Source organism: Mus pahari, chromosome 3 (genome assembly GCF_900095145.1).
Source record: "Mus pahari chromosome 3, PAHARI_EIJ_v1.1, whole genome shotgun sequence".
Classification (NCBI taxonomy): domain Eukaryota; kingdom Metazoa; phylum Chordata; class Mammalia; order Rodentia; family Muridae; genus Mus; species Mus pahari.
The window spans coordinates 18,724,421-18,741,583 of NC_034592.1; the positions used below are offsets into that span (position 1 = coordinate 18,724,421).

General features: G+C 53.4%; 1 protein-coding gene across 1 annotated transcript in view; it reads left to right on the plus strand.

Annotated features, from left to right (window-relative positions):
* Positions 1 to 17,163, plus strand: part of Hmcn2 (hemicentin 2) — a 146,952-nt gene extending 129,789 nt beyond the window's left edge. Inside the window, exons 86-98 of the mRNA XM_021194900.2 lie at positions 1,867 to 2,136; positions 7,659 to 7,808; positions 9,592 to 9,729; positions 9,826 to 9,947; positions 10,161 to 10,398; positions 11,407 to 11,469; positions 11,605 to 11,727; positions 12,264 to 12,398; positions 13,565 to 13,693; positions 14,235 to 14,555; positions 15,197 to 15,316; positions 15,585 to 15,711; positions 16,461 to 17,163. Coding sequence (XP_021050559.1) covers positions 1,867 to 2,136; positions 7,659 to 7,808; positions 9,592 to 9,729; positions 9,826 to 9,947; positions 10,161 to 10,398; positions 11,407 to 11,469; positions 11,605 to 11,727; positions 12,264 to 12,398; positions 13,565 to 13,693; positions 14,235 to 14,555; positions 15,197 to 15,316; positions 15,585 to 15,711; positions 16,461 to 16,806 — 2,282 coding nt within the window. The 3' untranslated portion in view covers positions 16,807 to 17,163. The remainder of the gene's footprint in view (positions 1 to 1,866; positions 2,137 to 7,658; positions 7,809 to 9,591; positions 9,730 to 9,825; positions 9,948 to 10,160; positions 10,399 to 11,406; positions 11,470 to 11,604; positions 11,728 to 12,263; positions 12,399 to 13,564; positions 13,694 to 14,234; positions 14,556 to 15,196; positions 15,317 to 15,584; positions 15,712 to 16,460) is intronic.

The window sequence follows — 17,163 nt, forward strand, 5'->3', positions numbered from 1 at the left end:
GAGCCACCATGTGGTTGCTGGGATTTGAACTCCGGACCTTCGGAAGAGCAGTCGGGTGCTCTTACCCACTGAGCCATCTCACCTTGTTCTTACTTTTTAAGATGTAAAACTTTTTATTTTATGTGTGAGAACTATCTCTCCAGCCCTTAACCTTCATCTAAATGGAATCCAGGTGCTAGGACAAGCTTGGTGGCACAGCACTTGTCTAGTTAGTTGAGTATGTGGCCCAGGGTTCTATCTCCAGCTCCACTAAAAGCAGAAAGAAGCTGTGACTGGGACCATTTCCCGGTCTGGTCCTTCACACAGCACTGTGACACCGTCCATGCTCTTGGAATCTTCGTGCCACTTTGTGGCTGTATGGCTTCCCGCCACGTTGCCGATGTTGCTTCCGTGTCCCCCAGCAGATCCTTTCCAGGAGCAGCTTGGCAGGGAGATTCATATTGCTGAGGAGCGCACCTGCATTTCTGTTGGGATGCGTCCACAGCTGAGTCGTGAGGTCACACAGCTTTTGTAGAACTGTAGTAAGCTGAGACACAGAGTTCAGAGGAAGCTCTCAGGAGTCTTGCTCTTTATCTGCTCCAGACAGGGTCTGTTACTGAAACTGGAGCTACACTGGCAGGCAGCAAGCCCCCCAAATCCTCTGCCCTCCACAGCACTGGGTTACAGTTACAGGCAGGCACAGCCATGACTGGTGCTTTTTAACATAACACTTTCATTCTTTGAGAATTTGATCCAATGTGTCTTAACCATGCTCCCCCACCCCTCCTGCTCCCCCACCCCTCCTGCTCCCCCACCCCTCCTGCTCCCCCATCCCTCCTGCTAACTCCTCTGAGATCACCTCCCCACCCACTCTCCTAACTTTGTGTTCTTTCTGTTTTTTAATAAGCCACTTAGTCCAATTTGTGCCATACATATACTATAGTCCTGAGTGTGGGGTGTGGGGCCACCTGATGGAGCAAGATCGTCCTACTGGGGCCACATCCTTAAAGAAAATGTATTCTAGCACTTGGAGGCAGAGGCACGCGGATTTCTGAGTTTGAGGCCAGCCTGGTCTACAGAGTGAGTTCCAGGACAGCCAGGGCTACACAGAAAAACCCTGTCTCGGATAAAAACAAACAAATACCACCACCACCACCACCAAAAAAAAAAAAAAAAAAAAAAAAAAAAAAAACAAGAAAACGTATCCTCTAGAGGCCATCAGCTGTCAACAGCTCTTCAGGGGAGGGGGCTTGTAAGCTTCCCCTGGGTCTGTGTTCGAATGTTGAATGGTTTGATCCCATGCTGGTCTTAGAAGCAACCGAGGGCTGCTGAAAGCTTGGGACCGCAGCCGTCCTGTCAAATCCAGAGCACATATTTACTGGGACCCTCCCTGACTTCTGGCTCCTACAGACTTTCTGCCCTGTGTTCTGTGATGGTCCCTGAGCCTTGGGGTGGGGGTGGGGCAATATTGATGTCTCACTTTTGGCAGATTAAAGTGCAGAGAATAAGTACCCGTGGAGTGCACACCTGGCGTCTTAAACAGAGGTGGTAACAATCTGAACTCAGGTCCTCATGCTTGCACAGCGAGTACTCTTATTTGCTGAGCCACATCCCAAGTTCTTAATGATATCACCTTGGGGTGGGGGTGAGGGGCATCATCAAATGTTGAGGCGGCATCATGGAGCAAAAGCAGCAGTGCTCGCACACAACGGTGGTCTCCGGGGAAAAGCGTGTCCCTCGTGTGTAAGGCAGTGAAGAGGCCACCAGCTGCGGGGCAGGAATGTGTGTGGTTCTCACATCCTTTCCACCTTCTGGTGTTTTCCAAATGAGCACAGATCACTGGAATAGACAAGACCCACCCTAAAACCTGCCCCTCTCCTCCCTCAGGTGCCCCAGTGTTCCAGGTGGAGCCTCGGGATGTGACAGTGAAGTCCGGAGTGGATGTGGAGCTACGATGCCGGGCCACCGGAGAGCCCGTGCCCACGGTCGAGTGGCTACGGGCAGGCCGACCGCTCCAGGCTGGCCGGAGGCTCCGGGCCCTGCCAGACGGGAGCCTGTGGCTGGAGCGTGTGGAAGCTGGAGATTCTGGAGTGTATGAGTGTGTGGCTCACAACCTTCTGGGCTCTGTCACAGCCAAGGCGTTGCTGGCCGTGAGAGGTAAGGAGCGTCCCTGCCGGGGCCTCCAGACTGAGTCTAGTGGACGCATCCACTAGCAGAGCCTGGACCACTGCCCTGCAGGCTTCCTGGTTCTTCAGGAAGTTAAAACGGAGCCTGAGGCACATAGGAAATCTATGCATTCCGTCCTGTCTGAGGAAACTGAGTCCCAGAAGGGCTAAGCCTTTACCATACTCACCTTAGCCAGAGAACCAGGCTGTTCTGGTCATCTGACTTTGGCCCACACCCTCCATCTGGGCACCCCATGACCTCAAGGAAAGGGCAAGATCAAATAAGATTACCCATGACACCCTTGAGGACTTTGCTGTGAACATCTGTGAACTAGTGGTCACCCCAAGGAACACAGCTTACTGACATTACTGACCCCAACTATCTAGAGATTCCTTAATCAGCCCCCTCCTCCTTAGTCAGGCCAAACTTAATATTGAAAAGTGGTGTCCTGAACAAACTACAGTAAAACAATTCAAACCAACATAAAGAAAAGTCACAGAATATCGTTTCTGGATTGTCTGCCTCTGCACCAAATACCCCATGGGCTTGGGTGTGTATCTCATGTCAGTGGTAGACATCACCAATCCATTTCCACACACAGTTTCAGAATCTCTGTCCTTTCTCTAACCCTGCCTGTGGCAGACATCACCAATCTATTCCCACCTGGTGTCACAACCTCTCTCCATAGATCTCCTCTCCAGCCAGCAGCACCTCTAAAGAGACTGAGATTTGACATTTGTCAAGCAGCTGTGGGAACCTTTCTGATCTTTAGTTCCCTTGTTTGTAAGAAGAGGCAAGCTGCTAACAAATGTACCCAGACATCAGTGGTTCTTGGATACCCAGAGGAAGTTGCTAACTCAAGGATGACTTCAGGCCTGAGGGACTTCCCTCTGTTTCAGAACTTGGGCCTAACTCTCCCTCTCTCCTGGTGACAAGCTCCCAGTTCAAACCACAAAGCTCTGTGTATGATCTCTATGTTGGTTTCTGAGGTGGACATAATGAAATCCCGTAGTCTGGGGCTTAATTAACAGACACCATCTTTCAGTTTGAGAGGCTGTTAATCCAGAGTCAGAGCCTTGGAAGTATTGGTCCCTCCCGAGCCTAAGGAGGAGATTCTGCCCGTAGCTTCTGGCCATCACTAGAATTACTTGGCTTCTGGAAGAGTTGCCCGGTCTTTGCTGTATTTTTGTGCGGCCACCTCCCTGTGAGCTCCCATCTATGTGAAGGGTTGAATGAGGTGGGGCCATAGCCTCATTCCTTTGAATGCCGCCTCCCGGGTTGATGAGCTGGTTGGAAAGATTAGAAGGTGTGGCCTTGTTGGAGGAGGTGTGCCCCTGGGGGGTGGGCTTTGAGGTTTCAAAAGCCCGAACCAGGCCCAGCGTCTGTCTCAGCCTGCTGCCTATAAGTCAGGATATAAAGCCCTCAGCTACTGCTCCATGCCTTTCTATCTGCTTCCTGCCATGATAATCATGGATTAAGCCTCTAAAACTGTAAGCAAGACCCCAATTAAATGCTGTCTTTTGTTAGAATTGCCTTGGTCATGGTGTCTCTTCACAGCAACAGAAAGAACAGTAACTAAAGACAGCCTCTAATTTCCTGTTTTGATAAAGTCACCGGGTGGGCATACTGGACAAGGGCTCGTCCTGATGACCTCATTTTGATGTGCTTTTTCTCTGTGAAGATCCCATTTCTATCCCATTTCTAAATGAGGTCCCATCCCGAGGTCCTGGGATTAGAGCATCAAGATGTGAAAGAGGAGGTGGCGTGGGGGAGAATTCACCCCAACACAGCTCTTTCTTTATTTAATAGTGGTAATGACTATTTTCTTTCATATATGCTAATTACGGAAAGGGCAAAGAAAACAGAAGTCTGAAATCAGAAAACTAGTTATTACCCATGATTCACTGATCAGAACGTGCTTAGGTGACTCTTTTTATATTTTCATTTACGTGCACTGGGGGTGGTATGCATGTCACAGCCGTGGGTGGTGTCAGAGGACAACTTTGTAGCGCTGCCTGTCTCTTCCCGTGTCTCTTCTCAGTAATGGTTTAGCTCCATTTTGTAACATTCTCACTCTGTAGCCCAGGCTGGCCCATCCTCCTGCCTCAGTCTCCTCCAGGGCTGGCATTTCAGGCACAACCCCACCATGCCTGACTCTGGGTTTTTTGTTTGTTTGTTTTCTCTCCGACTGTAAATCTCTCTGCTTCCTACACAAGATCAGGCTAGCTTTAAAATCTGCCCCTTTATTGCCTGGCTTGGATGACATCCCATGATAATCTGCCTGAAGACACATCTTTTTCAGTTTCATTTCACTACATGTGTCATTTCCATCTACAATTCTCTTGTCTGTGAGAGACAAATAACAGCTTCCTATTTCAGCCCCCACGCCCACATCCACAACAGTCACCTTCTCCATGAGGCGGGCCTCAGGATTTGCCTGGTTTAAGTTCCTTCAATGGTTTTGTTGTGTAAAGGGATTTTGAAGCGCTCTCTCTCTCTCTCTCTCTCTCTCTCTCTCTCTCTCTTTCTCTTTGATTTTGTGCGTGTGTGTGTGTGTGTGTGTGTGTGTGACTGTGTGGACATAGATATGAATGTGTTGTGTGTGAGTGGGGGGAGTGTGAGTGTGTATGTGTTTGACTATGTGAAAGTGTGAGTGTGTGAATGTATGTGTGTATGAAAGAGAGTATGTATGTGAATGTGTATGTGATTGTGTGTGTGTGTATGTGTGTGTGTGCAGGCGAAGAAACAGAAGTTGACACTGAATGTCTTACTCTATTGCTCCCCAATCTTATAAGATTTATTTATTTTTTTTATTTTTGTGTATGTATGTGTGCCTGTGTGAGCTTATGTGCACTGTGTGCATGCAAGTGCCCGCAGAAGCCAGAAGTGGGCACTGGTTTCCTTGAAATTTGAGTTACAGATGACTGTGAGCTGCCTGGTGCAGATGCTGGGAACTGAACCTGGGTCCCCTGGAACAGCAGTACATGCATTCTCCTAACTACTTAGCCATCTCTCCAGCCTCCCTCCTTACTTTTTGTTTGAGCCAGAATCTCTCCCTAACCCAGCACTCACCAGTCTCCAGCAGGCCCCAGCGTCTGCCTTTCTTGCAGTCCTTTCTCCCCAGCATTAGAGTCACAGGCACAACAGCTTTTATGTGCGCACACCCTAGGGGAGTCTTCCTGCTTGCACATCACGGATTTCACTGCCATCTCTCCAGCCCGTTTTGTGTGTTGTTTTTCATTTGTTAGGTTGGCCTTGGCTTGGCAGTCCTGGGGGTAGAACCAGATAGGCTACTACTACACACCTGTCCCTCCTCCCTGACTACACACCTGTCCCTCCTCCCTGACTACACACCTGTCCCTCCTCCCTGACTACACACCTGTCTCTCCTCCCTGACTACACACCTGTCCCTCCTCCCTGACTACACACCTGTCCCTCCTCCCTGCTGTTTTATTCTTTCCGTCCCATCAGTGTAAGAGTGTGTCCTAGCCTTGGTTGTTTTTTTCAGGGGTGGGCAACAAGAGACTGAGACTCCTAATGTCTAAAAAGTGGCGTGCCATTCAAGGGCTCAGAGCTCCTGTGGCCTCCAGGGATCTGGGTCAGACTTGTCTCCCTCCCTGCCCGAGCCAGCTCCCTCCCTGTGCCCTGTTGTGAAACAGATATGGATGAGAAATATTCCAGATGGGCATCACCAGACCCCAGATGAGAGCTGCACTTCCTAGAACCCAGCATTAACCCGTCTTGATTGACTGTTTAAGGTCCTGGCCATGGAATGTTCTGTGTTTTGTTTTTTGATAGTTCGTATGCAATTTGCTGTTAATTTCCCCAGAGGGCTGGTGAGCAGGGAGCCAGGCTCCCTCTGACTTGTGCCCCCTGGAAGGCCATCTGCCCAAAAGAGTCAGCTGGTTCATTAGGCAGAGGAAGCAGGGTCCCTGTGGGCCGATGTCATTCATTGAGTTTGTGCATGAGAAAGGCTTCTTGGACAGCCTGGCAGCCTCTGGGCAGCCAGCCCACTCCAGCCAGAGCAGCTGCAGGCCGGCTGGAGCCAGGGCCACTGATGGAATGAGGATGCTCTGGTGATAATACTCAGATCTTGGCATGGTGCCCTGTCCCTACAGCATGCCAACCTCTGCATCATAGCTCTTGGCAAGTTTTAGACCAACAGCTCTTCTGTGTGTCTGTGGACCCACCTCCTCATTTTATAAACAAGCCAACTTGATGTGACCTAGGGACATGACTTGCTTGGCTCTGTATGTATGTGTGCACATGTATGTGCAGGTGCATGTGTGGGTAGGTGCATTGTACATACATGTGGGCAGGTGTATGTGGGCAGGTGCATGCTGGCAGGTACATGTGGGCAGGTGCATGTGTGTACATGTATATAGGTGCATGCATTTATGGATGCATGTATGTCATGCATGTGTGCAGGTATATATGTGTGCATGCATGTGTGCATGTGCATTGTGCATGCATATGTGCACATGCATGCATGTATGTAAGTGCATGCATGTGTGGGTGCATGTATGTCATGTGTGTGTACAGGTACATGTGTATGCAGGTGTATATGTGTGCATGTGCATTGTGTGTGGGTGCATGTGGGTATGAGTACACCTGTGTGCGTGATGTGTGTGTGGTTGTATGTGTGTACATGATATGTGTGTAGGCGTATGTATGTACATGATATGTGTGTGGGTATATGTGTGTACACATATGTGTGCAGATGCCTGTGTGTGCAGGTCCATGTGGGCATGAGTACACCTGTGTGCATGATGTGTATGTGGTTGTATGTATGTACATGATATGTGTGTGTATGTATGTACATTATATGTGTGTGGGTGTATGTGTGTGCATGCATGTGTGCAGGTGCATGTGTGTGCAGATGCATGTGTGTGCAGGTTCATGTGGGCATGAGTACACCTGTGTGCATGATGTGTATGTGGTTGTATGTATGTACATGATATGTGTGTGGGTGTATGTGTGTGCACGCATGTGTGCAGGGGCATATGTGTGCAGGTGCATATGTGTGCATGTGCATATATGTGCAGGTGCATAAGGATGCCAGATGACAACTTGTGTTGCTCCCCAGGAGCTGTCCATCTTGTTTTTGAGACAGGATCTTTCACTGAATCCAGGTTAAGCTGGCTAGCCGGTGAGCCCCAGGGTTCCACCTCTGCCTCTGCCGTCTCTGCCTCACCAGCACCAGGACTCCAAGCATATACCACTATAGCTGACATTTCTATGTGGGCTCTGGGGACCAAGCTCAGGCACTCATACTTGTATACAGCAAGCACCTCACTGGCTGAGCCCTCCCCAGACACAGTCTCCTTTATTTCTGAGCCGAGACCTTCTGTGCTTCTGAGTCTGTTACCTATTAGCTGGGTGTCTTTGGACACTGTGCCTTTCCAAGCCTCAACTTCCAATTTGATGAAAGAGTAGCAGTGACGACACCTTTGCATGGGGGCTCAGAGTGGGTAGCTAGCATGTGTCACTATTGTTTGTCTCCTGCTCCACAGGAGAGCCCCGGGGCAGCCGGGGCAGCATGACTGGAGTCATCAATGGCCGGGAATTTGGAATGGCTACTCTCAACATCAGTGTGCTACAGCAGGGCAGCTCTGAGGTTCCTACCATCTGGAGCAGCATCAGTCATGTCCCAGCAAGTGTGGGTATGTGGGGAGCGGAAGGGGGGTTATGCTGGGACACATGCTGGCTCATTCAAGGCCTAGCGTGTGGAGAGAACACTACCTTCAAGAGCCGAAGTCCTCTCCAGCTCACAGGCTCCCACCCCCACCACTATCACCAAATAAAGTCACTGCATTTAAAATTAGGGAGAGGGTGGTATGAGCAGGGTACTTCATCAGGAGCTCAGAGGACGATGGGGCTGCCACTTATACTTGGGGAGCCCCCCCCCTACCGATGGGAGCCAATAGAAAAGTGAAGAATTGATTAACAGACATGAGCTGGAGGGGACAGACAGCAGGAAAGATTCAGAATTCCCTCATCTAATAAGCAGGAGGCAGCCTGGGGTGGTGGCATATGTCTTTAATCCTAGCACTTGGGAGGCTGGGCAGAGGCAGGTGGATCTCAGAGTTCGAGGCCAGTCAGATCTACAGAGTGAATTCCAGGGTAGTCAGGGCTATGCAGAGAAACCCTGCCTCAAAAGAAAATCAAAAAGAAAGGAGAAGGAGGAGAAAGAGGAAGGGGAAGAAAGGGAAGATGAGGAGGAGGAGGAGGAGGAACAGGGAGAGGAAGAGGAGGAGGAAGAAGGGGAGAAGGAGGAAGAGAAGAAAGGGCATGCATCCGCCTTGGGTCACAGATTCAAGAAACAAGGTGTCTTGAGCAGAGAATATGCAGCTGACTGGCAGGCCCTGACTTGGCCGACACAAAGGACCCAAGGCGCCTCCCCACCCCTTCCAAGGACCCAGTGTAAGGAAAGGCAGGGACAAGTTCTCACCAGGAGCAGTTCTTCAGAGCCACACGTGACCTCAGTTGTTAACTTGTTTTGTTTTGGTTTTGTTTTGCTTTGTTTTAGAATCATTTGCTTTTATTTTATGTGTACAAATGTCTTGTCTGCATATATGTATGTACAACCATGTGCATGCCTGGTGCCTGCAGAGGCCAGAAAAGACTGTCAGGTCCTCTGCACTGGAGTTACAGATGGCTGTGAGCTACTTGTGGGTGCTGGACGTTGAGCCCAGATTCTCTGCAAGAAAAACAAATGCTCTTAATGGAGACATCTCTCCAGCCCCAGGTCAGGGACTTTAACTGCCAAGCTTGAAGCCACTGTCGACAGAAACTAATTTAAGCAAAATTAGCTGCTTCCAGCTGCAGGAGCCATGGGGAAACGTCTAGATCCAGGCCCAGTGAGTTTGACTCTAATGGGACTGGGGCTCTGAGGAGCTGGACAGGTTCTGCCGCCCACAAGGGCTCTAGCTCCCTCCTGTCACCCCATTAGGTGCTGCCACTGCCCCTGCCCCTGAGGAAGCGGTGAGTGGGAGGTGCCCCCCTGACCCAGTCTGTGACCTCTCCTAACCCTAAGAGGTCCAGATGTCACATGACACCCAGGGCAGTCAAAGGCTCAGAACCCTCCTTCCTCTCCCAGGTGCTTGCAGGAGTTGTCCACAAGTTAGTTAATCATCAACCCAGCCAGCATAGAGTGACAACCTGTGACCCCCCAGGAGCCACGGGGACCATCTATCTGGTTCTGTTGAACCTGGCTAAATATCACGTCCCATGCATTTCTTTATTATATTTGCTTTTCTAGCTGCTCCATAAAGTATATTTTGCTATCTCCTGGGGTCTGCTAAACAACTGGCATGTGTAGTCACCAGGCCAAGCATGGCCGGGGAGGGAAAGGCTGAGCGAAGGGGAAGCCACGAGGGATCGTGAGCAGCATTGCTGCCCTGAGACTCCAGTCCTAACATGGCCTCTGTGTTCTGCTACATCCAGGGCCTCTAATGCGGGTGCTGGTGGTCACGATTGCCCCCATCTACTGGGCCCTGGCTGGAGAGAGCGGAGAGGCCTTAAATGGCTACTCTCTGACGGGTGGCAGCTTCCAGCAGGAGTCCCAGATGGAATTTTCTACAGGTGAGCATCATGTTCTTGCAGACAGCTGGGGGCAGAGCCTGAGAGAGCCCAGGCTGCCCCTGCGCTGACTCCAGGCTGGGTGGGGACGGCTTGCAGGGGAGCTGCTCACAATGACGCAGGTGGCTCGGGGCTTGGACCCTGATGGACTCCTGCTCGTGGACGTGAAAATCAATGGCATGATCCCAGAGAGCCTGGCCGACGGAGATCTGCGAGTGCAGGTACTAGCTCTGGGCCACTCCACCCACCCACCCTAAGCAAACAGGTCCCCTTCCCTCCTCACACGCCTGAAGGGACCTGTCTCAGAACAGCACAGGCATGGTGCTGCCCCTGACTGCCAGCTCTTGGGCAGAAGAGACAGAGGAGGCTTGCCCGATCTCAGCACCCCAGCTCCCTCCTGGCTTCTCTCAAGTGGGACCCTCCCCTTCCCCCAGGACTTCCAGGAGCACTACGTGCAGACAGGGCCTGGCCAGCTCTTCGCGGGCTCCACACAGCGCTTCCTCCACGACAGCCTCTCAGCCTCCCTGAGCTGCAATCACAGCATCCAGTATGATGAGACCCGGGGCCTCCAGCCCCAGCTGGTGCAGCATCTTCGGGCCTCCTCTATCAGCTCGGCCTTTGACCCTGAGGCAGAGGCCCTGAACTTCCAGCTTACCACAGCCCTGCAAGCAGGTGAGGCCCCACTGTCCCACTTCCACCCTACCAGCGGAAGACCGCCAGAGTCCCAAATTCAACAGGGCATTCACACTCCACACCCTAGCACAGGCTAGGGTGAGGGGCGTGCATAGGGCAGCAGCCTATCTCCTCTAGCCCCGCCCACCCGGGCCTGGCTCCGCCCACTCTAGCAGGGCCCGTTCAGCTCCTCAGGCCACTCCTGCCCAGACCTCTGAAGCCTTTTCCTACCTAGGCAGGAGATATACTCCACTCTCCAAGTCTAAGCCACACCTACTCCCTTCTCCCAAGTTGCCTGCACCGAAGGCCCCATGGGTGCATCCTCTGGTGACCCAGCTGAGCACATCATGTAGTCACAGCTGAGGAATGCTTTAAAAGTATCTTTTCACTGCTTAAGATCCTGAGAGGATGCTGGAAGGAGCAAGGCTCTAAGGCAAGGCACACCCTGATCCAGGGCCTGCCTATCTGTGCTGCTTTCCGGCTACGGACCTGGTGGGAATCCCGTGGTTCCTAGCTGCACAGTGGGCATGAACGGGTCTCCAGGCCAGTGGTGAAGACTCTGCCTCTACAGCCCTAACTGACCTCCAGAGGTCACCTTGCTAAGGGTGACTGTCCCTGGAGTCCCATCTCCCTTTCTTGCTGGCCGTTGACGGCAATCACAACGCTCTGTGCATGGCTATTGGGCTCTCCTGAGCACAGTTTTGCATACGTGATCTCAAACAGTCTACTTCTTTCTAGTGGTCTCTCTTGAGTTCTCCTGGCTCTCTGCCCTTAAGAGCCTCCCCCACCCCCACTCCCCGGGCACAACTACAAGACCAGGCATGTCCCCACAACTACCACCTCCCACAAGCCTGGGCCTGGAGCCAGCTGGTTGTCTCGCTGTCACACGTCTGTTTCAAAGCTGAGGCTGAGCTCCCAGCCAGGGCCCACTGCCTGGACCAGTCCTAGAACAAGCCCGAGATGCCCTGGGGAATTGGCTCCTTCAGGGTCTTCACATTTGCATTACAGAGGAAAATGAAGTTGGCTGTCCAGAGGGCTTTGAGCCGGATGTGCAGGGAGCATTTTGTGTGGGTGAGTTCTTCCCGCCACCACTGCCACCACCATCTCAGGGTAGGATCAAAGGTGACCTCTCCTTCTGGGATTGTACAACCCACCCCAGCCAGCTGGAGGAGAGCATGTGAACAGAGTCTCATGTCTCCCACCCAGACAAGGACGAATGCTCAGGGGGTCCCAGCCCCTGCTCCCATACCTGCCGCAATGCTCCTGGCCATTTCTCCTGCTCCTGCCCCACTGGCTTCTCCCTGGCTTGGGACCGCAGGAATTGTAGAGGTGAGCAGCCCCGGGGAAGTGCAGCTCCAGCCCGGCCCAATCGTGTAGTGGGCTCCTCAGGGCCCAGATTCCAAAGGGAAGCACATGCCTACGGAGGGGTCATTTTCTGGAAGATAGGAGGTGTTGGGGTGGTGTGGACCCCCAGAGACAAGCATGTGGTCCCTGTGTGTTCCTCAAGCTTGTAAGATCTTCCCACAGCAGCATCAAGGCTCAGTGGCCCTGTTCTCCTGTTTTTCTGATCCATGGCTGAATGGCAGGTCTCACCCTGATTCTAACCTGTGTCTTTGCCTGTCACTGCCAGCAGTGGGGCCTGGCCCTCCCAAGTCCTCCTTGGCTTTCTAACTAGAATCCAAGGGGACATGGTCTACAGTCTTACCTAAGAACTACAGGCTAAGAGACCTTCATGTCAGGGCCTTCTAGGCTATGAGTGGGCTGGGCCAGGGCTTGAGGATGGCTGCAAGAAGGCAAATGTTCACATGGTCCACCCCCTCTCTCCCCCTCCCCCTCTGCTCCTCCCCGTGTGCTCGGGCCCCCAGATGTGGATGAGTGTGTGGGCGACGCCCACCTCTGCCAGGAGGGACAGCGCTGTGTGAACCTGCTTGGATCCTATAACTGCCTCCCTTCCTGTAGGCCTGGCTTCCGGGTAACTGCTGACGGAAGCAACTGTGAAGGTGACTGGGGCACCAGGTGGAGCAGGTCAAACTCCCAAGAGACCAGAGAGTGTCACTGGGATTCAGGGCATCTAGAACTCTCTTGGCCGAAGCCAGAGCTAGGTCCTATCTTTCCCTTTCAACCTCTGCCCACTTGTGTTTGATGATGTCAGGGGAATAAGTCAGAGAGAGCAGGGGTGCCACTTCCTTCCATGGCTGCCCCCACATCGTGGTCCTGACTGGAGCCAGTCTCTGGGTGCTTCTCAACACAGCTTCCGGGCAGTCACTGGGCATCAGTGGCAAGTGGCCTTTGTATTGACATCCAAGTGCTGTCCCTTGATAAAACCTTTACACATTGTATGGTTTTATGCACCAGGCCTATCTATGTCATGTGGTGTTTTCCTGGGCAGACTCGAACATCTGTCCATCCCAGACCAGACACCAGCAACTGACTAAAGAAACAGCTCCATAGTCTAGCACAGCGAGCCAGCGAGTTTAACTCCACAGAGTCTAACATAGCGAGCCAGCGAGTTTATGGACTGCTTACAGAGTCAAGGTGAGGGGCTGCTTGCAAGGACATAGTGACTCAAAGACAGCTGCATCCTGGAGGACCCCACCCCAGCCTGGGCAGCGGCTTGAAGGGCCTCCTCTTCCTTAGCAAACCCAAGGGACAGTTTTGTGAGTCTGTAAGTGTCTGGAGCTTTCTGGACCTTAAGAAATTCTTTTCCTCTCCCTGCCTCCCTCTTTTTTACCTCCTCCTTCCTCTCCTCCCTTCCTTCCTCCATCCCCCTCTTCCTTCCTACATCCCTACCTTCATCTCTTCCTATATCCCAGGTTCTTTAACCCTGCACACATCTGACCCCTCACCAATAGGGCCTTTTCTTACACATGAGGAACTTGTGTAAAAGGGGCATTGCCTACCCAGGGCCTAGAATATGTCAGCTCCTCTGGAACACACATTCTAAGCCCCTTCTTTTCTTTGGAGTCTGGACCCTGTTACCTTCTAACCTTGCGTGGTTCTCAAAGATGGAGGACGTAAAGTGGCAGCGTGCAGCCTTGTGCAGCCGTGGTTAGGGAAGGAGACAGACATAGCCTTACTGTGGAGGGGGAGGGGCCGTCCTCGGAGGAGGCCTCTGGGCTGAACCTCTTCCATGACCGTGCCTGTGGCCACACCGCTGCCTCCCCAGATGTGGATGAATGCCTAGAACAGCTGGATGAGTGTCACTACAATCAACTCTGCGAGAACACTCCAGGTGGCCACCACTGTGGTTGTCCCAGAGGGTACCGCCAACAGGGTCACGGCCTGCCTTGCCTAGGTAAAGGGGACAGCAGAACCCGCTCTGGGTCCTGGGTCTCACTCAACTCTGGCTCAGGACAAGGAGTGTTTATGGTCTGGCGAGTCTGAAAATGACTAAAGCAGTAGCCAAGGCCGCTCACCAGATCCTGCATAGGGGCATTTCTGTGGATGTCAGAGGGGAGGAGGTGACAACCAAGGCAGGACCTCAGAGAGGCGTGGGATAGAATGGATGACTGTCACTAAGGATTGGGACTCTACTGCCTGGGAGTTAGGCCCTGACTGCAGACCTAGGGTCAGGGGCTATGCAGGTACCAGGATCCCCATGAAACCAGCTTGAAGGGAACCCTGTGTAGTGTGTAAGGCATTGAATTCAGGGAAGATGACAGGGAGAGGCAGGCATAGAGGGACACAGCTCTCATGTCAGTATTCAGGAGACAGAGGCACATTCCAAGCAAGACTGTCTCAAAGTAAAAAAGAAAAAGAAGCCCAAGGGCAGCTGGAGCACCCGCAGGCCACAGAGCACCTACCCTCCTCACATCCTATCTGCTCTCCCTCTACAGACATCAATGAGTGCCTACAGCTGCCCACACCCTGTGTCTACCAGTGTCAGAACCTCCAGGGCAGCTACCGATGTCTGTGCCCACCAGGCCAGACCCTCCTACGGGATGGCAGGACCTGTATCCCCCTGGAACGGAACCGTCAAAACATTACCATTGTCAGCCACCGGAACCCATTTGGGCCCTGGCTGCGGTCTCGGGTATCCAGGCCCAGTGGTTCCTACCATGCCTGGGTCTCCCTCCAGCCTGGTTCTGGGGCCCTGAGTAGTGTGGGACGGGCCTGGTGCCCACCTGGCTTCATAAGGCAGGATGGCGTGTGTGCAGGTAAGGCAGGCCCTAGGCACAAACACTGTCGTCCTGGGCTCTTAGACTGGGCATGGATCTGGGCAAACTCAGAAACCCAGCACTCACAGGCAAAGTGGGGTGGAGGCAGGGGAAATTCTGCCAGTGAGGGGCAGTGCTGTGGCTGTGCAGATGGACAAAGGGGACCCCAAGAGAGAGCCTGGGGTGATATTCAAACCATTTGTCTTTGGGGTGTTTTTAGGAGGCCCTCCTAAAAACATGTCTGAGGAAACCCCTCCTCCCCCCACTTTAAGAAACACTGCTCTTGAGGGAGGAAGGTTTGCGGGGGCGTGAAAGAATATTCCAGTTAGGCACAAAGCTATAAAGAGGGACTGTAGGAGCAGAGGGTACAGGCCTGTAGACGGTGGACCCTGTGGAAGCTGGGCTGGCTGCAGAGGGGTTGGACTGTCAGTAGAGTGGCTCCTCTTCTTGCCTTGGTGATGGAGACTGGGTGAGACTCCAACTCTCCTCCAGCCCAGAGACCCCTCCTGCTGCAGGCCTGGGTGAGGCAGGCAGGGGAGGGGTTGCCTGGAGCAGGGAGCTTCCCTGACCGGTCTCAGAGCACATGGCCACCCGGCAATCTGACTCAGCATCTCTCTGCCCTCTGTCCCCACCTGGACCAGACCTTGATGAGTGCCGCGTTAGGAGCCTGTGTCAGCATGCCTGCCAAAACACAGAGGGTAGCTACTATTGCCTCTGCCCCTCTGGTTACCGCCTCCTTCCCAGCGGGAAGAACTGCCAGGGTGAGCCAGCCAGAGCCAATCCACACCCCTCCCAGGATTAGGGACACACAAATTATGCTGTGTGTCCCTGGGCTATTCTCCTCCATCTGAACCTCACCCATGATAGGAGGAAGTCCCTCCAAGATATGCCCCTGGGAGATGGAAAGATGTTGGGGAGGGTCTCTCCTCAGGGCTCTGCCTCAGAAAGCTGGTCTCTTTCACATGGCCTCCTCTGGTCTCCCTCTCCCCTGTTCTATCTTCCCATCTCCTACCTCACCCTACCGCCCAGACATCAACGAGTGTGAGGAAGATGGCATCGAGTGTGGGCCTGGCCAGATGTGCTTCAACACCCGAGGCAGCTTCCAGTGTGTAGACACGCCCTGTCCTACCACCTACCGGCAGGGCTCCAGCCCTGGGTAAGGAGAGGCCCAGCAGGTGGAGGTATAAGGGGTGGGCACATGAGTACAGGGCTTTTTTCTCCAGCTTGCCCACACCTGGACCCCCATCTCCAGGAAGGCCCTGTCAGACATCCTGGGCCAGAGCTACGTGCTGGCACACCTGGGACACCCGTACCCAGGCAGGGACAAACTTGGCTCCATGCCATGACATGGTGTGTGCTCTCTGGGACACCCCTCCCCCGTACAAACAGAACCTCAGACAGAAAGCACCTCCAAACATAGGAATTGGGGAACTCTCACAAACTCCAGGACTCAGCTCACTGTGTTCATTAAGAGGCACCAGGACCTGAGGTCAAGGCTTCTGGACTGTATCTGTTCTAGACCTTATGAAGGGGAATGAAGCAGGCAGTGGAGGAGACTCCTACAAGGCTGATCAAGTGTCTTTGAACCTCTACTGCCCCTGGGAGTCCAGACATGTGACTCAGTCCCTAGGCTCCTCACTTCTGGGCACCTCTGAGTGGACCTAAGCGACTGAGTTTTATCGTGTTGTGTGTTTACTGAGCTGCCCTGGGCTTTGGGCCAGGAAGGGAAAAAAGGAGGGTGGGAAGACATGCTAAAGGGGAGGAAAGCCTCTATTTGGCTTCTCTGGGCCTCAGTTTGCAGATCTGAAGTGGACTAACGGGAATAGGCAGGCAAGGTATTTGGGGAGCTTGGGGATGAACTGGGGTGCACTGGATGGCAGCCCAACGAGTCTGTGTCACCCTCAGGACCTGCTTTCGCCGCTGCTCTCAAGACTGCAGCGCCAGCGGTCCCTCCACACTGCAGTACCGCCTGCTGCCGCTGCCCCTCGGCGTGCGCGCCCACCATGACGTGGCCCGCCTGGCCGCCTTCTCCGAGGCTGGCATCCCTGCCAACCGCACGGAGCTCACCGTGCTGGAGCCCGACCCACGCAGCCCCTTCGCTCTCCGCCAGCTGCGCGCTGGACAAGGCGCGGTCTACACCCGCAGAGCGCTCACCCGAGCCGGGCTCTACCGCCTGACTGTGCGCGCAGCGGCACCCCGCCACCAGAGCGTCTACGTCCTGCTAATCGCAGTGTCGCCTTACCCGTACTGAAGCTAGTGAGGCCAGAGCTGCAGATCCACCCTGACCTCACAGAGAGGAACAGGGTGGCCCTTGCCCATGACACCTACAGTGACAGAGAACACCCTCTTCTCCCGCCCCCGTGCGTCAGCGAGATCTTTGGTAAACACTGCTGTGCGCAGGGCCTTGACCCCAGGGCAGGGACCGCTGCCCCTTTGATGGCAAAGCCGATGGGGCAGGCAGGCCTGAGTCCTGTCTTTCCTCAAATCTCAGGGGAGAGCTGGGCAAGGTCTCAGTGGTCCAGGACAGACCCAGTAGGGGTGGAAGCGACTGGCACTGTTCTGACCACATGGAATGTGTATAATATAAAACCCTTTTTTTTTTTACTGA